This window comes from Ambystoma mexicanum, chromosome 4p (assembly GCF_040938575.1).
Source record: "Ambystoma mexicanum isolate Mex_15411 chromosome 4p, UKY_AmexF1_1, whole genome shotgun sequence".
NCBI lineage: Eukaryota > Metazoa > Chordata > Amphibia > Caudata > Ambystomatidae > Ambystoma > Ambystoma mexicanum.
Window position 1 is genome coordinate 281,542,273 of NC_090927.1, and position 21,901 is coordinate 281,564,173.

Here is a 21,901-nt window from a genome sequence, read left to right on the forward strand (position 1 = left end):
TTACTTCCGACAAAAAAGTCACATGTGGGTGGAGTGTATTGCTTTCCGCAGACCTCCTTTTACGTACCTTTTAGCCTCATCGATATCCAGTGAAAATCTCACCAAGGAACATGTCAGCAGGTAGCGTCATTTCCCCAAATATGCACCCAGAGTAAAAAACCAACACTTTCCCCACGAATCTAGGATTGAAGTTTAGAATCGAAAATGACACACCTAGAATATTTAGGAGAAGTGTTTTGGGGTTTAGGAAAATCCCTGATGACATTATTCTGGGGAGATATTCACATGGAACCCTCTCATCTAGAGCTAATGAATGCCTATGAGCCGGATGTGCCTATTCGTTAGGGCGCAGCTCCTCAAGGATGCACAACATGGAGGCGCCCTAAAACTGCATCATTCTTTGCAGACTTTGCACCGAATGCTGAAGTGACATGAAATATGACTAAGCCCCTATCCAGCATTCTTTTAGAACATATGCTGCATATGGACCCAAACATATAATTAGCAGATGTGCTGCCTGTCCAGCATGGAACTGCAGTTTTACAGCAGAAGCTCCTGCTTGGAGTTGGACAGTATTTCCCTATAGTAACCAATCCCTAATACAGAAGGTCACTTGCTGAAAAGTGCATTCAGGGTCCTTGAAAAAGATATAAAGGGACAATGTCAAGTCAAGAAGATCAGACTTAATAAAACAAGCTAATAATTACTAAAAACTGGTTATTTTGCAACTGATATGTACCCTTTCTTGACTTCAAATCATGTAGTGAACTATTCTACAGGACATTCACTGGTTAAGAAACATGTGGAATGGATGTATATAGACGTCCAACGGAAAATCTATTTTTCATTAGCATTGATGAACGTCCATGCATTATAGTAAATGTACATTAAACTCACCTTCACGTTCTGGTCTCCATCGACTTTTGAACAAACTGTCCATTACTTCATTTTTAATGTTTTTCTGAAGTGAAAAGTAGAGGTTGGGTTAGCTTTCATATATGTTTAATTTCAAGATACAAAAATGTAGTGATCACAAGCTTATTCCTCCTATCTGACACAGTGTCAATATGTGACTAGCGGAAAACCCTGCAACTATTGTATTCTGTTATATTATGCTCATTTGTAAATATCACTTTTGCCAAGATAACCTCATGTAACTCTCTGCAATAAGAAAGAAAGCATGGTTCTGAACCGCTAGTCTGGTACTTCGGAATCATGCTGTAGAACACAAATCACATTTACCTCTCTCCCGGGGAACTACACTGGTCACCTCTACAAGCTGCATCACCTTCAAGACTGCCTACATCACCTACAAAACTCAAATGTCTAAGACTCATCTTCCTTAGCTGAAAAGCTCACTATCTCAGGAGGTCAACGCAACACCAGGAGCCAAGATATCACCAAACTGGAAACTAAGAAGTGCAAGAAGGAAAACAAAAATAGAAAACAAGTATTCTCCTGCTATGGTCCCACCCTCTGGAACGATTTCCTGTTAACATCAGGCTGACTCCGTCCTTCCTCAGAAAAGATCTGAAGGAACACTTCACCCACACATGAGGACCATATAACAACAAGGAGATCCGCTACCCCTCCTATGTTCATCTCCCATGATTGTATAGTGTTCTGCTGCTTTCTAGCTAGGTTTGCGCTACATAAGGCCCCCACATACATACAAACATACATACAAAGAGATGTTCAGGCAAGTGTAGAAATATATATTTAGTCGACACACAGGTTTTTACAAAGTTTATATAGGCCTCTTTATATTTATTGGCATGGAGAAGTCAGTCAGAGCAATTAACATCTTAGCAGCCAAGGCAATAGGGAATAACGAACAGTGGTTACCCCGAAATATTTGGGAACAAATAAGAAGTGGGCATTACTGGATGCAATTTGAGTTGTTCTTGAATTAATAAGAATGTGATAGTCATGTAAGTCCTGATAGGTAGGGCAAACGAAATGATGTAGGTGCACACAGTGAGGTTGAACATTTCCCTTACATTCTGCTCTTGAATCTGCCAATGTGCAAGTTAGTTGATTCACCAAGGGGATCTGCATGGAGTAAGAACTGCTTGTGAATGCATGTTACCCATAGCAAACTTCACCATCCACATATAAGTATTGCATTAAGGATAACTGCTGTACTACATGGTTAATACCACATATGTCATGCTTTTGTGTGGAGGCAATTGCTTTCACACAAAGGCATGCAGAATAGAAGGGTTTCATAAATGAAACTCATAATTAGGCAGAGCGGTACATGTGGTTTTTCCAAATACTGCAAGCTGTACCACTGCAGATAAACTCAGAATGAGCCGTAATACCAAAATTATGATGACACCTGACTCATAGGTTCCAATCATTATTGTCCAAATGATCAACATTTACAGCCTGATTCATAGAATTATTTGTGTGAAAAACGCAGATTTGGAGTAAAAATAAGCTATTCTCAATATAAGAATTATTGTGCTTGAATATAATTATACATTACAATTGGTTATTTATAGCACGCTTAATCACGGACCCGGGGATAGAACTTGTGTTGCTCTGCGTCGTCTTGCTTTCAAGGTGAGTGCGTTGCTCCTGTCCTATCCTCCCGGCCGTATATTCCCTAGCATTCTATTGTTCTACTATTTACGTCTAGTATTCTAAAGCCTACAGTTCATAATAAACATGCACAACTATATAGCCATTTGGTGACTGGCTATAAAATCAGGGGCAGAATGGAGTCCTATTTGATTAAGATTCCCGATAAAGTGTCGCGTAATGAATTTATGCGCTTTAGATGCAATGTGCTGCCGACCATGGAAATTATAGATTTGCAGGAAAGGAAGAAAGGAATGTTATCACTTTGTAGATTCTGTGGTATATTCGGGTTAACTGAAACCCTACAGCATGTTTTAGTTTATTGCATTGCACTTCGATGTGAACATATACATCATTTTCAAAAATGTGTGAACATGGATAATGTGGATCTTATAAGACTGGCTCGAAATGCTACATGGAAGTAATTTATCATTGCAGATCGCGGTAGTAAGATTCTTGAGAAAGATTGCTTTGTCAGTTAAGCAATATGACCTAAGCAGAAGCATTAAAATGTAACACTATCGTCTAGTTGAGTGGTTGTAATGGATAAAGTTAGCAATATTGAATGAATATGTAACACATATGGCTTGTTTTTGTTTTCCTCTGTTTTAATCATGATTTTGTGTACTTATTAATTGTGTTTTATTAATTGAAAGATGGTCTGTAAATAGGTATTTAAATGTGATTTTTTACTCTGTATGTTGATGAATTCTTTTTGTAAACGTTATGTATAACCAAAACAAATAAATAATAAACATGCACAGCCATCTATAATCTGGCATGGTAACATTATTAGATACTAACATTCGTGCAGTCAGGCAAGGTGGGCATATAGTAATGTAATTAAAATGCAAAATGGATAACCCAATGGCTAAATGACAATATTGTAAAAAGAATCTAACGATATGAATAACAAATAAAGGTAAACCAATATAAATCCATGTGCAGGTTCCTTCTCTTCTATCCACCAGATGCATATATGGGGCATCCCTCCAGGCTAGAAGAAGTAAATGAGGAGCACAGGTTTTGAATTGTGTGCTGCGCCAATAAATATAGTACTACTTGGCCCAGTGTGTCTCAAACACCAGTGAAAAGTTAAGAAGCTAACTTTCCAAACAATAGCATGTTCAGCCTAAAACCATGTTCAAGTACATGAACAAATTAACATGTGGTTTTAAAATCTAATTGAAACTCCAAAAACCTTAGTAGCAACATTATGTTTAAAATTGGAAAACATCCCACTAATTTAGAACCAGAGTCTAGGTTTACAAGTTTATGTAAAATCTGACCAGAAAGGTGCTGGTGCCATCTATTTTCATTCCAGCTCTGCTCCTAAACACACATGGCCCTGCTCAGAAAGTGCTCAAGGCCTTCTTTGTAATGTTGCCAATTACTGAGAGTTTGATATAGGTTGTAAACAGGATTCATGCCATTACCTATTGCAACTTTTGTTTCTCTTTTTGTAGTGTCATATCCTATTATCAATTTTCCACCCATAAGGTACAATTTTGCTTCACCCTTTACTATACTATATGTATAATCAGCCCCTTAAAGTTAAACATTCATTTCTATAAGAGGCCCTATGTTTTCTCTATGGGAATAGCTGAAGCTACTATTGCTATGGCATACTATTGTCTTATTTCATATACAACAACCTTTCGCGCCTTGAAACACTTGTGCATAGGCGGGTTATAAATGCCATATCGTATATCATATCATATCAATGAATTCACATGTTGCTCCATATTATTAATTACAGTGGTACTATATTAGGTATCGAGTTAACATGTCTTCCACCCAGGACAGCTGGAGGTCAGTTACCTGGGTGGTGTGCACTGGTGAGTCTCACTTCCTGAGCATGAAACAGGTTCTCAGGAGTCCAAGTAGTTAAGTAGTGACTTTAATTCAAATAAAACAGTTGAGTAACTAAGTGCAGAAAAGTGGAGGACCCACCTATGCCCATTATGCATAGACTCTGATATCACACACACACACACACATACACACACCCTCCCCCCGCACCCAATACAATCGCCCACTGGCAAACACAAACCCAGAGAAATGCAACCACCCTGAAATCCTCTGCCAACCCCAGAATCTGTCCAGATACATCCTGACTTCTGAACCCACAGATATTTGAAGGCAAAGATCCCATAGAGCTGATCCATCCATGTAAGACCTAAAATGCTACTGAAATGCTACTGCACAAGTACACCAGGCTATACATCATACGTGCAACCTATCGCAGGAATGCAAGAACCAATCACACAGACAATGAATGAGGTCAGTGGAGATGGAAACCGCCCCCGCCATGCACTCACACTACTAGCACACAGACAACAAAATAAACTGTCCATACCAAAACTGCAACTATCCCAATTCCTGGAAAAACATGATACCATCTGAAAACTGCAGCCATCCAGGTTGCTGGAACAACTTGGTACCATATAAAAATCGCAGCCATCGCAGTTGCTGGATGCGGGAAGCTTTTACCCTCTCAGATGATGGAGACTGTATACATTTCCAAGTACATACAACATTCCATGTTGCTGGAATCACAGTTATGTTGAATATGCATGAATATCATATGCAAAAATTCATGTTGCCAGAATATAACTTACGTTGAACACACAAACATAACATATGCAACAAACATGTCTCACAGAGGATACACACTCAACTGGTGTCCACTACAATAAACATGCATCAAAATTACAAAAACTCAAGCAATACCTAGAAAAACGTGATCTGCAACTATTTTTCCGTTTAACACATTTAGCAAATTCTAGTGTCATACAATATTAGCTAAACACATTTTAACAATTTACAGAGCACTATTCAACAAACTCAGATCAAATCGAATATGCCCATCTGTCCAAGGGACTTTTAACCTGTAACTTTGCATTACATTTTATTTTCTGATACCACTATTTTGTAGATATTGATGCTCCCTAATGCTTGCACTAAATAGCATTCCTGAAACATCATACCTCGACACTGCGAACATTGGTAAATACTTCACAGCCAAGGGAATATAGAGAATTAGCACAAAGGTACCACACTGGACAGTACACATCACGCTCCATCACAAATTACCCACACAGATACTACTGTCTTAAGCAGTTTCACTATATAGCTGTTCCAAACTACAAAGACTTTTAGACCCTCATTACAAGTGTTTCAGTCTGGTGCAAATGCCGGTAATTCCGGCTCTGGCATTTTTACCCGATTGGCACACTTCATTTTTGCAGGTGGGGGCCACAGATCTCCAGGTAGGCCTGACCTGCCGGGAGTTCAGGACCCTACTGTCAAACAAATGCGTGAATGACCGGCACTGTTACTAATGCTGCCAGTGATTCACTAACTGCCATCCCATGGAGTCCTGTGGGACACCATGGGAATGGAAACGTACCGCCACTCCACCGCCCGTAATATCCTGATAATACCAGGATATGGGTGGCAGAGACGGTAAGCGTTGTTTGCCAGTATCAACAGTACCTGATTACTCACAAGACCAGTTCATTTAGAGTAGCTATGTACAGGAAAGGGGTGGCTCTACTGCTTGCTACCACCCTAGTAACATATCACTAACAGTTCTGGGAAATACATGTCATATATGAGGTCACACATACTCTGACATCTCTTCCACTCAGTAACACACACATAGTGACAGTAACAGGGGCAGCCAGATATCACACAGATTTCTTCTTTTCAAAAGCACACAACACAGAAGGAACAGGTGACTTAGTACTGGTGCAATGGAATCCAAACCACAAGAGTCCGAGTGCAACTGAAATGCAGAAAAGTAGTCGGAAGAGCCAGAACAGCTAATTACCAACCACGGCACAGACATCTACTGCCAAACATAGCCACAGAAAAACTATATGCCCCAAACACCAACCCTCACAAAATACAATAACCTTGCCATCCAATGCCAACCTCATACAAGTCTCTTGTCCAAATGGTCCAGATGATGGTCCAATTAATTGCTTTTATGTCAATCAAAACAACAAAGTGAAATTGCTGTCAATGAATGAGTGTTTAAGTGGCAAATGTCCAGACAAATTCTGCTCTGAAGAAAGGTGCCTATTATTAGAATCATAATTGATTGAATTATAATTGGGTGAAACCAGTGGATGTAGATGACTGTAATGCCATACTGTGCAGTATTCCCTCATGTGAATAACGTACTGTTGCCATTTCTATAAAGCAAGTTTCTTCTTCTGCTTGTGAAGTGACCTGCACAGTGATCTTTTCAATGCAACGTTTTAGTCCAATTTTTAGCAGTCAGTGAATGGCACCTTTCACATTGTGGCCTCGAGGAAGTGCTGGGCTACCGAGTTCTCTGCACTCCAATTACTAGGTTATAAGAATTTTTACTCTGTTCTCACTATAACCTGCTCTTTTTACTACAACAGTGAGAATATCAGGTGTCTTTGACAATATTTTAGCCCAAATGTTTTCAGAATTGCCTCTTCGCTCTCACATTTTACAATCTTTACATGAAACCGCTCAGAACCCTCCTCTCTCCACACAACATCCGTATCCACCAATACGCAGATGACATGCAGATCAACCTCAAGATATCCTCCATTATAGATATCCACAGGTTCAAGGCCTACCTCACATTGATCCAGTCCTGGATGTTTAGTGCTTACCTAAAGCTCAACCCCTCCAAGACTGAATTTCTACTGCTGACCAACAACAACGAACACCCGGACATCCAGATATGTCTCTCTGCTTTGAAACTTGAGGCATTCATTCACCAACTGGTGCCCTTTGCCAAGTCCCTAAGGTTCAACATCGACAGAAAGCTCAAGTTTAAACAGCACATAGCAAGGAAGGCACAAACAGCCTGGTATAAACTTTCTCTCCAGCAGAAAATCAAGCCCTTCATCCCAGAAAACAACTTCAGATCCGCTGGAAGGCCTTCTGGTGACTTACATAGCGCCCCTGAAATGTGTCCTGCATGCTGCAGCAAGACTCAATAAAGGACTCTGCAAATTCGACCACATCACCTCGACCCTCATCGAACTGCACTGACCCCAACTGTAAGCACGTATCATCTGGAAATCCTATTGCATCATCTACAAGTAAGGATATGTGTAGACTTTAATCATGACAGTGCAGGAAGGGAAGAACCAGGAGACAGGCCTTCTCCGTCTAAGCTCCAAGACTCTGGAGCCTCCTTCCCGTCAACATCAGACTAGCCCCATCACTTTTACAGTTCAGGAAAGAGCTTAAGACCTTCCACGTCAAGAAATGCCTCCTCCTTAACACCTAGGCCCACACACTCTGCACTCCGCACCCTACCTGAGACTCCGTGAATCGCTCCTCAATGTCTTCCCCATGCTGCCAATTGCCCACCCACCCCTGTTAGCTCTCTGCTCCCTTTTCTCGGCTTCCCTCACTGTGTTCTTCCCCCCTATGGTTGTAAAGTGCTCCATTTCTTCCCGAATCTAGGTCTGCGCTCAATAAATACCCTAATAATAAAAACATTTTTTAATTGATTTAGCTGTTTTCAACTTTTCAATATTGGTACAAAATTAACATTAATATTTATACAATATGCTTCATTTCATGCTACGAACAAAGAATCAATAATTTGCGTTCCTATGTGTACAATATGTTTCATTTGAGATATGAACAAGTTTATTACAGACCATTATATAATCATCACTTTCTAAAGAGATTAAATAAAGACTGTTTTATCAGTGATGAAGAACAGTAAGAATTAAAAATGTCTAATGCTACTTAAGCTGGGTTATGTATATCATGATCCAACTTTAAAAAGCTTTAAAAGTTAATTCTTGCAAAAATGATAGCGTTCCGTTCACCTGTTAGCATGCTAAACCACAGCATTTCATGAGTTAGCAGTCTACAATCTTTGTACAAACGCTCCTTATAAAACTCCTGAGAGGCATCAATGCTCAACAGTGAACTAACAGATGTTTTAAGGTTTCTAATTCATCTATGTTCTTGCAGAATCTACAACATCTGTTAGCCTTCGGCAAGTTGTTTCGCCGGCCTATAATTTCACAAGTAGGCCATAGATGTAACCTAAATCTTAAGAACATCATCCTGAAAGTATCTGATGGTAATCATTTTAGGTACTGCTCTGGACAGTGAAAACGACATATTGTGAGCACTGTTCTGGAGTATTGATGCAGTCCAATTGCCAGAGTTTTTTTTTTTGCTCTCTCAGGATTTACCAAGAGGAGCTCCAAAGTAATGCCTGCTACGGCCATCATCTCCAACACATGTTCTCTCCAAGATTTGAGAAAGATAATGATAGGTTCTCTTAAATATATTGCAAGAATAGGCTATAGCGATAGACCAGAGGTTGCCATAACACACTTCTTGTACAGCTTAAACATTTTCCACATACATATTGCACTTAACGAGAGAAGCCCTAACTCATGACGCACTATACAAATGGGTTGACTTTTCGGTATAGGCAGGGTTTTTTTTCCAAAATATGCCTTTGAGTTTCTCCCAATATTTGGAACTCTGAAATGACCTAGATTCAGCACCGTACATTAACGTTGGAATGGCTTTTTGGTTGTAAAGTTTTAGCACAGGCATTAAAGTAAATTGTCCATGCTTCTTAAGTATGATAGACCTGCTGCTGCCGTTAGTATTTTCTTTTTTAAGGTTAACTTGTAGGGAAGATGGATGGTTATTAACGTTTAGCCCAAAGTAACAGTACTGATGTACTATTTCTATTGGTTTGTCATAAATATGCCTTCATACTTTAGATTTGTTTATTGGTATGCCTCATTCCATGATCTTTGCTTTAGTCAAATTCATAGTTAGCTTATTCATGATTGTATAAGATTGCAATGCTAATAGTAGGTTCTGCAGTCCTTAAGCTGTTTTGGAGAAAAGGACTAAATCGTCCGCATGCGGACTGATTTACGGGGATCAGTGACTATTCCATTTAATGATTTTCCAATATCGGTGATATAAAAATTGTAAAGGGACAAAGCGAGGATGCACCCCTGTTTTAAACCACACTGCGTAGAAAAGTTACCATCATATGATAAGCACACTCTAATTTAAGTGTTAGAATGAAACTGGACTATGTAAGCCCAGATGTAATCTGGGCAATTTGCAGCAAGAACTTTTTTAAATATGAGGTCATGAGGGACTGAGTCAAATGTGACTTTAAAGTCAATGAACACTATGTATAGCAGTTGTTTTTTTTGCAGGTGGTAACTTTTAATAGCAATGATGGCAAATAGGTTTAAAGCTGTGCCCATCCCTGGGACAAAACCTGACTGATATATATCGTACAAGCAGTCCTTTACCCACCGCGAAAAATCTTTTAATAGGAGTCGCACAAAGATTTTCCTGGGGATATCTAAAAGCGCGATTGGGCAATAGTTAGATAGCAATTTGTGATCACCCTTCTTAAATATCAGAACAATAACCGATTTTTGCCAAGTGGGTGGAATTTGCCTCTGACTTACAACTCTCGAATAGATGGTATGCAATATGTTGTCCATAACTCTGGATGAGCTGTAAGCAAAGTATTAGTTAGGCCATCGGGGCCCAGGGCTCTTGAATTGGATAACATTTTGTTTTCTAGCAAGATGTCAAGTTTGTCAAATATCTAATTTTGAGTTGAGGACCAGGACGCTAACAGAGATGTAGTTTGTAAAATAGAAGAATGATATGACTGTTGAAAATGTCGAACCCAGTGTTCTGGAGCAACAGAATTTATCTGGTAAGGAATTTGATTTGATTGATAGGCTGTATAGATAATTCTCCAAATATCACGCCTGTTTTGAAGAAATAACATTCAACATTAGCTCCGACTCTCATTGATATATTAAAGCCTGGTGTGTTTTTTACCAATTTTTGTATTGATTTCTCTCTTTACAAATAAGGGTGAACTTATCGAACTGCGAGGAAAGCATTAACAGCCTGATCTCCTTGCCTAGCTTGTTTTATTTTGCTGCCACATCCTGATCATAGAGATGTCTATGTTTATATATTGGGCTTTGATTATACTTAGACAGGACCGCTACATTTAGCCCATCGTTGTGAATGATATTGGGGCACAATTGGTGCAAGTCACTGGATAATGCATGATTAAAATCATTTCATTCATTTGATAAATGTAAATGTGCCATATAGCGATTAGGGTTAAACCGGATGGAGTCCCAAGTCCATTGCATCATCAATCACACGTGGTCACTGTTTAATTGAGGTAAGACCTGAAAATCGTCTACAATGTTTAACATATTGTTCTGAACGTAGATATAATCAATAGTTTCAACCTGTGTTCCCCGCTTCCAGGTTGCATGTGGGGGGTTATCGTTCTTTAAGATGCCATTGAGCATTGTAAAGGATCTATCTGAGTTCCACTCAAGCCAGTTAGATGTTACAGCATCTGGCTTATTTGTTATTATATCTTAACAGTGGATGTTCAGGTTGTAAGCGATATTCAATCAACACTACAGCTAAGTCAATGCCTAGTCTGGGATGCTGAGGAAAACCCTTATTGATGTATTTTTATGTCCAGTTCAGTACTCTGGATGACAACCCTTGTATAACGCCCCCCTCTTAGAATCCCCCTGACCCCACTGAGCCAAGAAGTAGGTTTGTTTTGCAAATTAAAAGGTTTATTTGAAAAATTAAACTATATATATATATATATATATATATATATATATATATATATATATATATATATATATATATCACACTTTTATAATAAATTAATAATTGATATCACCTTATGAATATGAGCAGTAATCAGCAAGAGGTAACTTATGAATAGGAACAGAAGAATAAGGTGGGAAATAATGCTTTATATGGTTCAAGGAAACGCAATGATGAATGAAATGCAGTACAGCAGTACAGAAATAACTTGATATGGCTTCAACAAAAGACAATGTAATCACTTTTCCTTGACAACTCACCCCCCCCCCCCCCCATATGCAATGTAAGAAATGGAAGGAGAGCACAGAGTCTTCAAGAATCCCAACAAAATGCAATACGAAATGCAGTTCCCCCCCAGCAAGCTTAGAGGAAAACACGTAGAGGTTTGAAACACAGGCCCAAAATGCTTTTAAATGTGATGGCAATGGATGGGAAAATGTGCTAACTGATTTTAATTCCCTCTAGGGATTCAGGGTGGGTGAGAGATGCTTGTTGGTATTAGTTCAGGCTCACTTTAGCGATGCTCTATGAGTTATTACCAGGTTGCAAACGGATTTTAACAATGAAAGAATGGAGCTGCTATTTTGATAAGTGGAGAAATTGAGCCAAATCGCAAATCACGGTAAATTTTGCGAGTGCGTGAATCACAATTGCGGTAAAAGTATAAGGAGTAGGAAGTCGGTTCTAGGTACGTTGGAAAGCCTAGAATCACAGCTTTAAAATGACATTACATTTCGTTCCTAGCCCAAACGGTTCCAGAGATACGGATGATTTAATAAAGGTAGATTTTCGGATTTAAAGTAAAACTCAAATGACAGGTGACAGCTTGCAGCTGCAGAATTGACAGGTGACAGTTGTGCAGCTTTACAAATGACAGATGACACGATTTCTAGGAGGCTGTTCTAATTAGGTTAAAATAGTTTGGATTAGATTATTTTAACTAAGAGATTGGGTTCTGCACAGTTCTGGCGGATACTCACTCCTAATTTGAAATGAATGGGCCTTGCCACGGCTCTGGTCAACACATCCAGCGGCGGTTCTCTCTGCTCGGCGGGTCAATCAGGCACCGGTTCTGCTCACAGCGATCCGGATCTCTAGTTCTGCTCACAGCGGTCTGGGTCTGGTCTGCGGTTCCGGCAAAAGTTCTCGGCAGGGAATTCAAACAGCTCGCCCAGCTGTTGAATAGTTTGCAGATGATTTTAAGGATGCTGAGGCCTGCTGAGAAGAGTTCTCAGTTTGTGGGTTTAGGCCCTTGCTTTAAGTTCTGAAGTAAAGTTCTGGTCTTTGGAGATTGATGGATGTGAAGTCTGGAGTCTCCCGGCAGAGCGTCCCGCAGAAAATGGAATTGAATCCCCTACCTGGGTTTCAGTGGCCCTTTTTATGTGTTTTGAAAATGGGTGTGTGCCTGGGCCTAGCTAAGCCTGTCCCTCTCACTTATCATTGGCCAAGCTTTCCACTCTCCCTTGATTGGGGGGAAGAAATGGAGAGTCAGAGTGATGCTGTCGGTTTTATGGGCAGAGGAACCTCCCCTTGTCAAATTGCACACAATCTATTTCTGATCCAAATACATATTTATCTATGTACCATTTTTCTCTTATTATAGGTCCAGTTAACATATTTTCTGTAGCACCAAACCACCCGATCCCTGTCTTTGTACGATGTCGTGTCCACTGATGACAGAATTCTCCCCTTTTCATCCAGATAACGACCTCTAAACCTTTCCAGATTTTACACAAATGTGCACCAGGGATATGGGTTACAGATGATAAAGTGTCAGATTTTTAACATGCATACATTTGGAGTAACAACCTTTTTTCGCTACTATCCCCAGGAACATACCACAGGGTCCTAACACCTCTTAAAATGTGCACAGAAAAATCACAAGAATAATGATATTATTTATATAATTTTGACAGGTCCGTACTATGAATTATCCATCTTTTTAAAATTATGCCCTGGTCAAAAAGGGGTGTGGCTTCCCACATGACATGGTGGAATAACTGGTTTATCCACTTCCCCCAAGCTCAGCTGCTAGCAGAAGCACTGCCCCTCCCAGTTTCTCCCAAGAGGAAGCCACTTTACGCCCCCCCCCCCAATATAACATTTGCCTGAGCCAAAGAAGGCCCATTGTTCAGTTCCCTGTAGTCCCCATTGGCCACTCCCCTTTCAATCAACAGGGCCATGTGATCTCCTTTTGGTGGGGCCAGCAGGATGCAGCCAGGCCTGGGAAGAGTTGTTGAGCCAGTTCAACTCCTGTCGGGGTAGTTGTCAGGCAGAATTCAGCTAAATGTCACTTTAGTTCCCAGTTTTCTACATTCAAATCCAACTTACATGCAGCTATTATTTTATATATACATTAAATAATTACTTCCTTCAAGTCATTTCAGAATATAGTTTTACATTGTATCCACCTCTTAGCAAGTCTTTCCTTGGCCTGGTTTCGGTTCATTTGTTCAGTTTTACACCAAAGTCTGGTGGTTTTAAAACGCCGGCTTTCTGATAGTAGTGAGCACCGGTACTGCATACATTTTTGACATTAAGAAAATGAATTCCCCACAGTTCTGGGTTGCTTTTGGCAATCAGCATTGCCATTCCCAATGGTTTCAGGCTACTGTGTGTGTAGCCCAATGGTGGTTTTAGGCAGTGCTCTCCTGTGCTCACAGCATAGGCAAAAACGGGTGGCAGCCTATTCTTCATGTTTTCCCTGTGCACTCTCTGGGGAGTTCTGGCCATCATGATGTTTTCCATGCCAGTACTGCACAGTTTTATGGTAGGGCTTGGATGCATGGGTAAAAACATCCCACAAGGTCTCCAGCAATTATATATAGTATAGATAACTGTTTTATCCATTGCAATCATCTCAAGCAAAAGATTGAGGTGTGAATAAAAGCTTCACTACGCAATCCCAACATGATTCCAATATAAATTGATTACTGCAATGGAGCCGGTTAAGGATCCAAGTTTCATCATCTGCATATATAAGTTGGGGGTAGCCCAAGGTTGAAGGGCAAAACAAGAAGTTGATTTTATGGCTGCCAAGAGACCAGAGTGCAGGTGGCTACGTAGCCACATTTTGGCTGGATGATTGGACATAGTATATCCATGTCAAGTTGGAGTCTCAAGCAGCCACGTCTCTTGTAAAAGGGTAATATCCAACTGGAGTAGAGGATCATTGTCAAGACGTAAGAGGTGCTTGAATCCTCTTGTGTTCCAGCTGGCCAATTTACATTTGATAGGGGCAGTGTCAGTGGATTGTGATGCTTGATTTTCATTTCGATTTGAATAAACATTTGCATGGTCCTGTACTGACAGTAGTGGAGTTTTGTTAGTCAGAGTGGCCTCACGAACATAATCAAATGGACCCCTCGAGCATGCAATTCTGTTCGATGGTGTCACTATTGTTTTTTTAGAGCTATCTAGGTTTTCGTGCAACATGTTGGGATGATGCACTATTTTGTCTTGTTGTAAACTGAAGCCCATGAAATAAGGGCAGATTTAGCCAACAAGAGGGGCCTCATTACGAGGTTGGAGGTAGCCATGGCGCTATTAGCGCCATGGTTGCCTCCAACTTCGTTCCGACTCCGCCCTGGTGAATGGAGCAATTACCGGTCCTTTCCAGGGTTGGCGGAACCAGTAATTCCCCATTCACCAGGGCCCTTCCCCATTCCCATTTGAGCCCCAATAGAGCTCAATGGGAATGGGAAAGGCGCCAATAACGGTACCGCAAATTGCGGTACCCTTATTAGCTCCAGAGTCCCTTTGCGGGTCACGTCCTTAACGCCTGGAAAAACCAGGTGTTAAGGGAGGACCCGCAAAGGGAACTCATAGTAGGGCAGTAAGGGATTACCGGCACCGGTGCCCTTACCGGTGCCAGTAACCCCTTACCGCCCACCTCATAATGAGGCCCAAGGTGTTTAATACAACCCCTGACTTAATCCATAAATGTGCCTTGGTAAGGTCACTGTGATGTACAAACTCCACCAGTGTAATATCAGTCGAGGTTATGTCTTCTAAGGATGGTATGTCCGCACAAATTGCAAATACGCTTCTTCTATTCATGGTGTAAATTTCCAAGTGACCCCCACGACATGAGAGGAGAAGACGATGACACATTTTATGCTCATCCCTCGGAGTATAACTTCCTTGCTTATTGGATACTATAGGTCTGACATTTGTTGGCAGCACATTAGTTGACACTGGTGGTTTGAGGGATTGTTTTGGATGTAATAATCCGAGATTCAGACTTGGGTTACTCACAATGGTTTGCTAGCTCGTTTTACTATGCCGCTGCTCAACTGTTAAATAATGAGAGGAATTAATTCTGGATATGTGTATACAAGAGGTGATGTACAGTACAGTACAGTGTGTCATGGTTAAGCAAGGGGTCGTTAGACTCAAAGAGTGCTTTAGCAAATGTGTTATTGGGTGGTTGGCAGGTTGACTCAGCTCCTCCGTTTGACAGAATCATAGATTTATGAATTGAGTCCTTAGCAAAATTGCTGGTATTAAGACTTAAACTCGGTAATAGTGGCTGTGTTGCATTAGAAGTTGTATTAGAGAGTTCTATGGATAGTTTTGTAACCTCTCTTACAATATCACTCAGAGGTTCATAGTTTGTGATCGGCAACGGAGGATTCGACAATGGGTCATTTAAACTCATGACAGCACTTTGATGTGCCGTTTGTTTTCCTTTGTCCAAAGTGCTATATTGTTTTCTAATCTGGGTACTTTTTAAAAAAGGATTTGGTAAAGCATGAATGAGTCTGCGTCTGCCAATCTGAAGAGACGCCAGTATGACTACGTTTTTAGATTTTTTCAACAAACAATGGGTCTGAGGAGGCTGTTGTTTTTTAGAGAAAATATTATGGTTTTGCTCTAAAGTTAACATTGAAATGTGCTTCATCGACGAGGTCATCAAGGTTCTCTTTTTAGAAGAGAGCGAAACAGAGTTCTGGTTTCTTCAGCCACACATTCTTCTGATCGGTGGTAGGCATTATATCATTGGAACAAATATTCACATTTTCCCTAGACAAAACAATTTCTATGACACTTTCTAATTGCTCAGCAGAGTCAGATCCCTGCAACAATAACGGGTTTGTTGTTATTAGTTGGTCTTGTGGGTTTTAATTGCGCAGTCTGACATTTACTTTCAATAGTACACATTTCTGACTCCCCATTGCACACCAAGGAAGCTTTCTCTTACTGGTCTCCCTTGTTTACAAAACCCTGATTTGACAGTGTTGTTAATTGCAATAATTTCTGTAGCAATGCATTATTGCTATTGGTTTTGGCTTCAAGGCCCTCATATAGGCGTATTAGTGATACTAGGGCCGTATTTATTGCTCCTAGAGTTACTTCAAGAAGAGGAGTATGATTTTATGGCGGTGCTGAGTTACGCTGGGGTGTGGGGTTTGCGTATGAAACTGAAGAAGGCGAGGACTCTGATACATCAGTAGAGAAGATTATTGGCCAATGTGATAAGTCAGATGAAATGCCCTGGGGCAGAGTCTATCATCTGTGTTCATGTTTGCTCATGCAAGTGGTGAAGTTGTCAAGACCTCATTCGCCGTATACTAGTGATTGTTATAGGTGTGTCGGTAATTTTCTCATTCCTTAGCTGATCAGCCACAGTGATTTCGCCACTATCGTTATCCACAAAGGTATTAAAGATAGGCGAGAGCGAAGGCTGCTATATTATACACATTTGCGTATCAATATAAGAATATTTTGGATTGAGTACGTCATCTAAATGTGTGACGTTGGTAATTAATTCAGGAGGTTGGAAGCTTGTATTAGAACGTACATCACTCAATACTTCCCCATTAGCCGAAAGCACACTAGGCGAGGTTAAAGGCACCACATTGGTTGCCGTTTGCAAGGGAAAAATCGGAACTGTAAGTACTGGCAAAAAGGGAGTTCTGGTTGATGCCACAAAACGCAGAATGTGCAATGTCTATTCATAATTCGTACTGTATTTCACCGTTATTCCTAATGGAAGTTTTCTTTTACAGAAAGCTTGTATGTCTGCAGTAGTCGACGAAGCACAGGCTGACATTTTGGGACAGTCTTTTTTTCAATGTCCTCGCGTGTACTGCTTTACCCTTTCTTTACACTTGGTGAAGGAGAGCGGCATTGCACTTTTTAAGGTGTAAGTATAGCTCATGGAGAGTGTTACAAGCGAGGCCGCAGATGCGATGCGATGTAAAAATAATGCAATCAACAGAATTTGAAACGTAAGCATGGAATTAAATGTGAACAATATCAAATCATCAAACCTTACAGAGGACAAAACACTAAGTAAAAAAATTAAATTCCTCAAAATATAAATTTTATTAGGAATTGTAAACCACCCCACTGCTCACCTCCTCACCTAACTGCACTCTCTAGCACTCTTGGAATGCGCGCACGTGCATGCGTGTGGCCAGGTGCTTTTGTAGAGAGGCTGGAAGTCAGGGGACAGAGCTTAGTTCAATCACTAAATCCAATGGTTTTAAATGCAGTAAGAAATCCACAAATGGTCCACAAATGTTCTGAGGTAACGTGAGTAAACGTGGTGGAACTAGAAGTGAAAAGGCAAGTACAATCAGACGCTTGCTCATGCCGCAAGGCAAAAAGAAACAGTTTTCTTTTCAGGAATCCATACCGTAGCAAGTGGTTGTCCTGCCCCTAACTGCACTCTCCAGCACTCTTGGAATGCACGCGCACAAAAGCGCAGCCAGGTGCTTTTGTAGAGAGGCAGGAAGTCAGGGGCAGAGCTTAGTTCAAGCACTAAATACAATCGTTTTAAATGCAGTAACAAATCCACAAATGGTCCACAAATGTTCCGAGGTACTGTGAGGAAGCGTAGTGGAATGTAGCAAGTGGAGTGTCCTGCCCATAACTGCACTCTCTAGCACTCTTGGAATGCTAATAATAATAATAATAATATTTAAATGTCTTTTTCACTAACGAAGAGTGCAGAAGCCACTCTTTCAGTTTCTGCCTGCACCTGGATAGAAAGATGATGAAACCCAGCCGTACACCTGCTAAAATGATGTAAACAAATGATCAATTTTAGTGCTCAAACTTGAAAGAAATCCTAGTGTTGTATCCTTAGTCAAAGAAAGCATGTGCTATTCTACTGGTAGCTTTCCCCAGAACTGAACTGATTCCTGAAAAATATGAGCTTCTTATCAGTGTGCTAATGTCATCCAAGTAAGTGTGCTTTCAAGTGCTGATCTGGCCGGGTACCTCACCTTGTCTAATGTATGTAGGAATATTCAAGTTATGCTAGGAACAATTATTTTAACATTCTTGAGGCATGCCAAACCTCAAGGACTGAAGCAAAAATGGCGCATTCCTGAGCTTGACTTCATTCCAATGCTGTTTTAATGTTTAAGCAGGTACTGCCTGTTGACACAATTCCACAGCATGTCATCACATTGGTGATAATGATTGGCAAGCCCAACACTCACACCACAAAATGTAGAACTAAACTGAATGATGTTGAAAGGAACCAATGAATCTCAGGTAGAATCGTCTCAGGAAAGTCCTGACCTGCACATCACTTACGAGCGAATTGCATATTTTGATGACATTTCAAAGGGCTATATTCCTTTGATCTCTTGAAACTTTTCTTGAAGGGAGCCAACATAATCTTTAAGGATGTGCTGGTAAACAATTGAATATTCTCATATCACCCAGGCATGTGTGTAATGCCTCAGACGAAGGCTCCATCTGCCGTTGATCTAACCGGCAGAGGGCACCCCAGGCATGTAGCGCATGGCAAAGTAAGGTCGACATTGTCAGCAGTGGGGTGTTCAAGACACCATCAAACGTCTAAGGAGTCACATCTGTAACACAGGGCAATATGAGTAAAATTGTTTACTCAATACATTCAACAGTGTGTATGTAGATCATGAAAGGGCTTCCCTTCTTGTTTTCTTAGAAACATTTAAGTATCTCCTCTGAACTGGAAAATGTACTCTGGTACACCACGTGAAGGATGTTGCCACAAACAAGACATGGATCAAACATTGGCCAGACTCTATTTCAAATAGAGCAGGACAAAATGTTAATTGTGTGGTAGGTAATGTGAATGATAGCCAGGATAAGTCCCTTTCACAGAGCATCTTCCTCTTGGCTCAGAGTCTCAAACGAATTGGATGGGGCCTTTCTGAAACACACAATAATGTGCACTAAATTAAAACAAAAACGATGAGGATGAGTGCCTCTTGAAGTCATACAAGCAAAAAAAGAAATGTCTTGATTCCACCAATCACAAATGTTTGGGAACATCCTAGTCATCGTTGTGGTGGGGTAAAAGGGTTCATTCTCTTAGAGTCTGAGTGGGTTATGTTGGATTCTCTAACAAAGGGCGCCTGATGCAATTTACCAATGTCAAGAGCTACTACAGGGATGAGTTTAAAGGCCACGCAGTGTAGTTCCCAAGGCGCCAATCAGTTTTTTTGTTTTGGTTGTTATGAAGGCATCATGAAGCAGGATACAGACAACAGATTCAATGTTCAAATAAAACACTTTTATATACTTAAATGTCAGGATAGTGTAAGCCCTAACGTGCCCTATGCTAAGGTGGGATTTCCCTACCTAAAGCAAGTTCATCTTAAAAGTCTGTCTGTGTACAAAACCTGGACTTGCCCTCACAACTAAAGCTAAACAATGTGTTCCAAATAAAGTTCTGAGCTTCTTCCAGCTCTTGACTTACTGTTCAGCTTCCTTTCACCTTGTAAAGTTTCAATCAGTTCAAGTCTCTTAGTTTTCAAAACCAGTTCCAGGTCAACTATATTATCCTTCAGGCTCTTCAATAGTACATACAGATTGCTCTCTTTCCCATTCACTTTAGCAATCCTATTCCAAAGTGTAGATTCTTATCTTTACTTTCCTTGGCTTTTTCCAAGCAGGGTATCCTTGGTCTAGGTCCAGTTGTCGGACGCCACGGTCCACCTATTACAGGTTACACAACCGATAACCCTTCGGCACTCTGTTAGCTTTCAGTATTCTTTAGGCTTTCTTGCTATCTTGCTAATACAGGTTTCTCTCTCACTGCACCTGGGTTTTGGTTTACATTCACTTTTGATTATCCTTGGCAGTCTCTTGGCTTTGCTACAATGTGTTCTTCCACACAACTCACTCTGTGGTGCTCACTCTCTTCCACCACCTTGCTTTCATGGTATTCATAAGTGCTCAACACTTGCTTTTCACTTTATTCATAAAGATTCATCATTTGCCTTTAACTGTTTATCACTTGCTTTTCCACATGGTTAAAAAATATTTACTTCATAAATGTTCATTACTCTTGTTTCACATTCATTTTAATTTCATTTGTAGGCTCATTAGAACTTTCCTTTGAATCGGTATTCAGTAATGCTTGCTTCCCATTCAAGTTAATTGGCTGATAATTTGCAGCTTTCACGGTATCCAAAACCCCTCACTTTGGGGTCACCATTAATTGTCACACGTCTCAGTTTGTTCAGCTTTACCATATGCCCAGTTGTACTCCAGGAGCGCCCCGGTATGAATGTTCCCTGTATTTCACGCTGCGGTCCTCGGCCGCTTCTCCGGGCATCCTCTCTCTTCTTTCTTCCGGCATTCTTTGGCTCTGCGTACACTTCTCAGGAGCCTGGTGAGCAGCGCTCACCTTCTTTGAACCTTGCTCCGTGTTGCCGGTAACTCCGCTCTTCTCTCGTTGATGCTACCAGTGGCCTGTAGTACTTGGGAGTCTTCCGTGCACCACAGCTCCAGCTGTGGGCACAAGGCAAAGGAGACTGTAGTGATCTTGACCCTCTCACGGCCCACTCGGGCCCCAATGTCAGGGTCTCCCTCTGGAGCAGCCAGTGTCCTTTCCCTCAGGCAGTACTCTCCTATGCAGGTTTCTCCTTCTCTCTCGCTAACAGCTCACTGGTGGTCCCACCTTTTATGCACCTGTGACCTGTTAACTGGTTGCATGTGAAAGTCCTTGACTTCAATTGCCTGACAATTACTTAAATTTTCTGGACATGCCTGCCCCTCACACTAGTGTTCAAGTCTCTTCCTCATCTCAGTACCAGAGTGGTGTAAATGAATGTTAGTGTGTACAACTCCTAGTCGCTTCTTCCTCGTCCCAGGACTAGAGTGCTGTGACTGGGGGGAAGTAAGAAGAAATGACTGGCAATAACCTAAAAGGCAGGAGGAGGGTAGGGTTTATTATTAGAAGGGAAAGGGGGATGTCATGTCTCACCCAAAGGCATACTATCCCCACTCCCCAAGGTCCATCCACCCAGGTGATCCTCCCTCACATCTCCACCCCCAGGGTCGGGATCCAAGAGCGATGGTTTGTCCCTGGTCACCTGAGAGGAGGATCCAAGGGGAGTAGATGTGAGGATGCCCTCAGGTTCCTCACACTGTTTAGATGTGATCTTGGACAGAGAGGTTTCCAACCCTAATGTAGACCCCAGTGTTGCATAGGGCCTGTTCCGGGAAAATGTTTTGTACAGTGTGCACAGAAGGTTTTGTTTAACCACTGTACTGAGTTACATTTATAAAACAAACATGTATCAAAGCATCTAAAAAAACAAAACTGTTCAGCCATGTTTTGAAATTCTTCTGTGTCATTTCTAGGATTTCACAAACCCCTTCAGTGAATGCCTTAATGGTAGCCCTTTATATA

General features: G+C 41.0%; 1 protein-coding gene across 2 annotated transcripts in view; it reads right to left on the reverse strand.

Annotated features, from left to right (window-relative positions):
• The window catches only part of LOC138453203 (adhesion G protein-coupled receptor F5-like), a 939,048-nt gene that overhangs the window by 684,993 nt on the left and 232,154 nt on the right, over positions 1-21,901 (reverse strand). For both annotated transcript variants that reach the window (XM_069605830.1, XM_069605831.1), the window contains exon 3: positions 898-961. In XM_069605830.1, the coding sequence (XP_069461931.1) occupies positions 898-961 (64 nt within the window). The remainder of the gene's footprint in view (positions 1-897; positions 962-21,901) is intronic.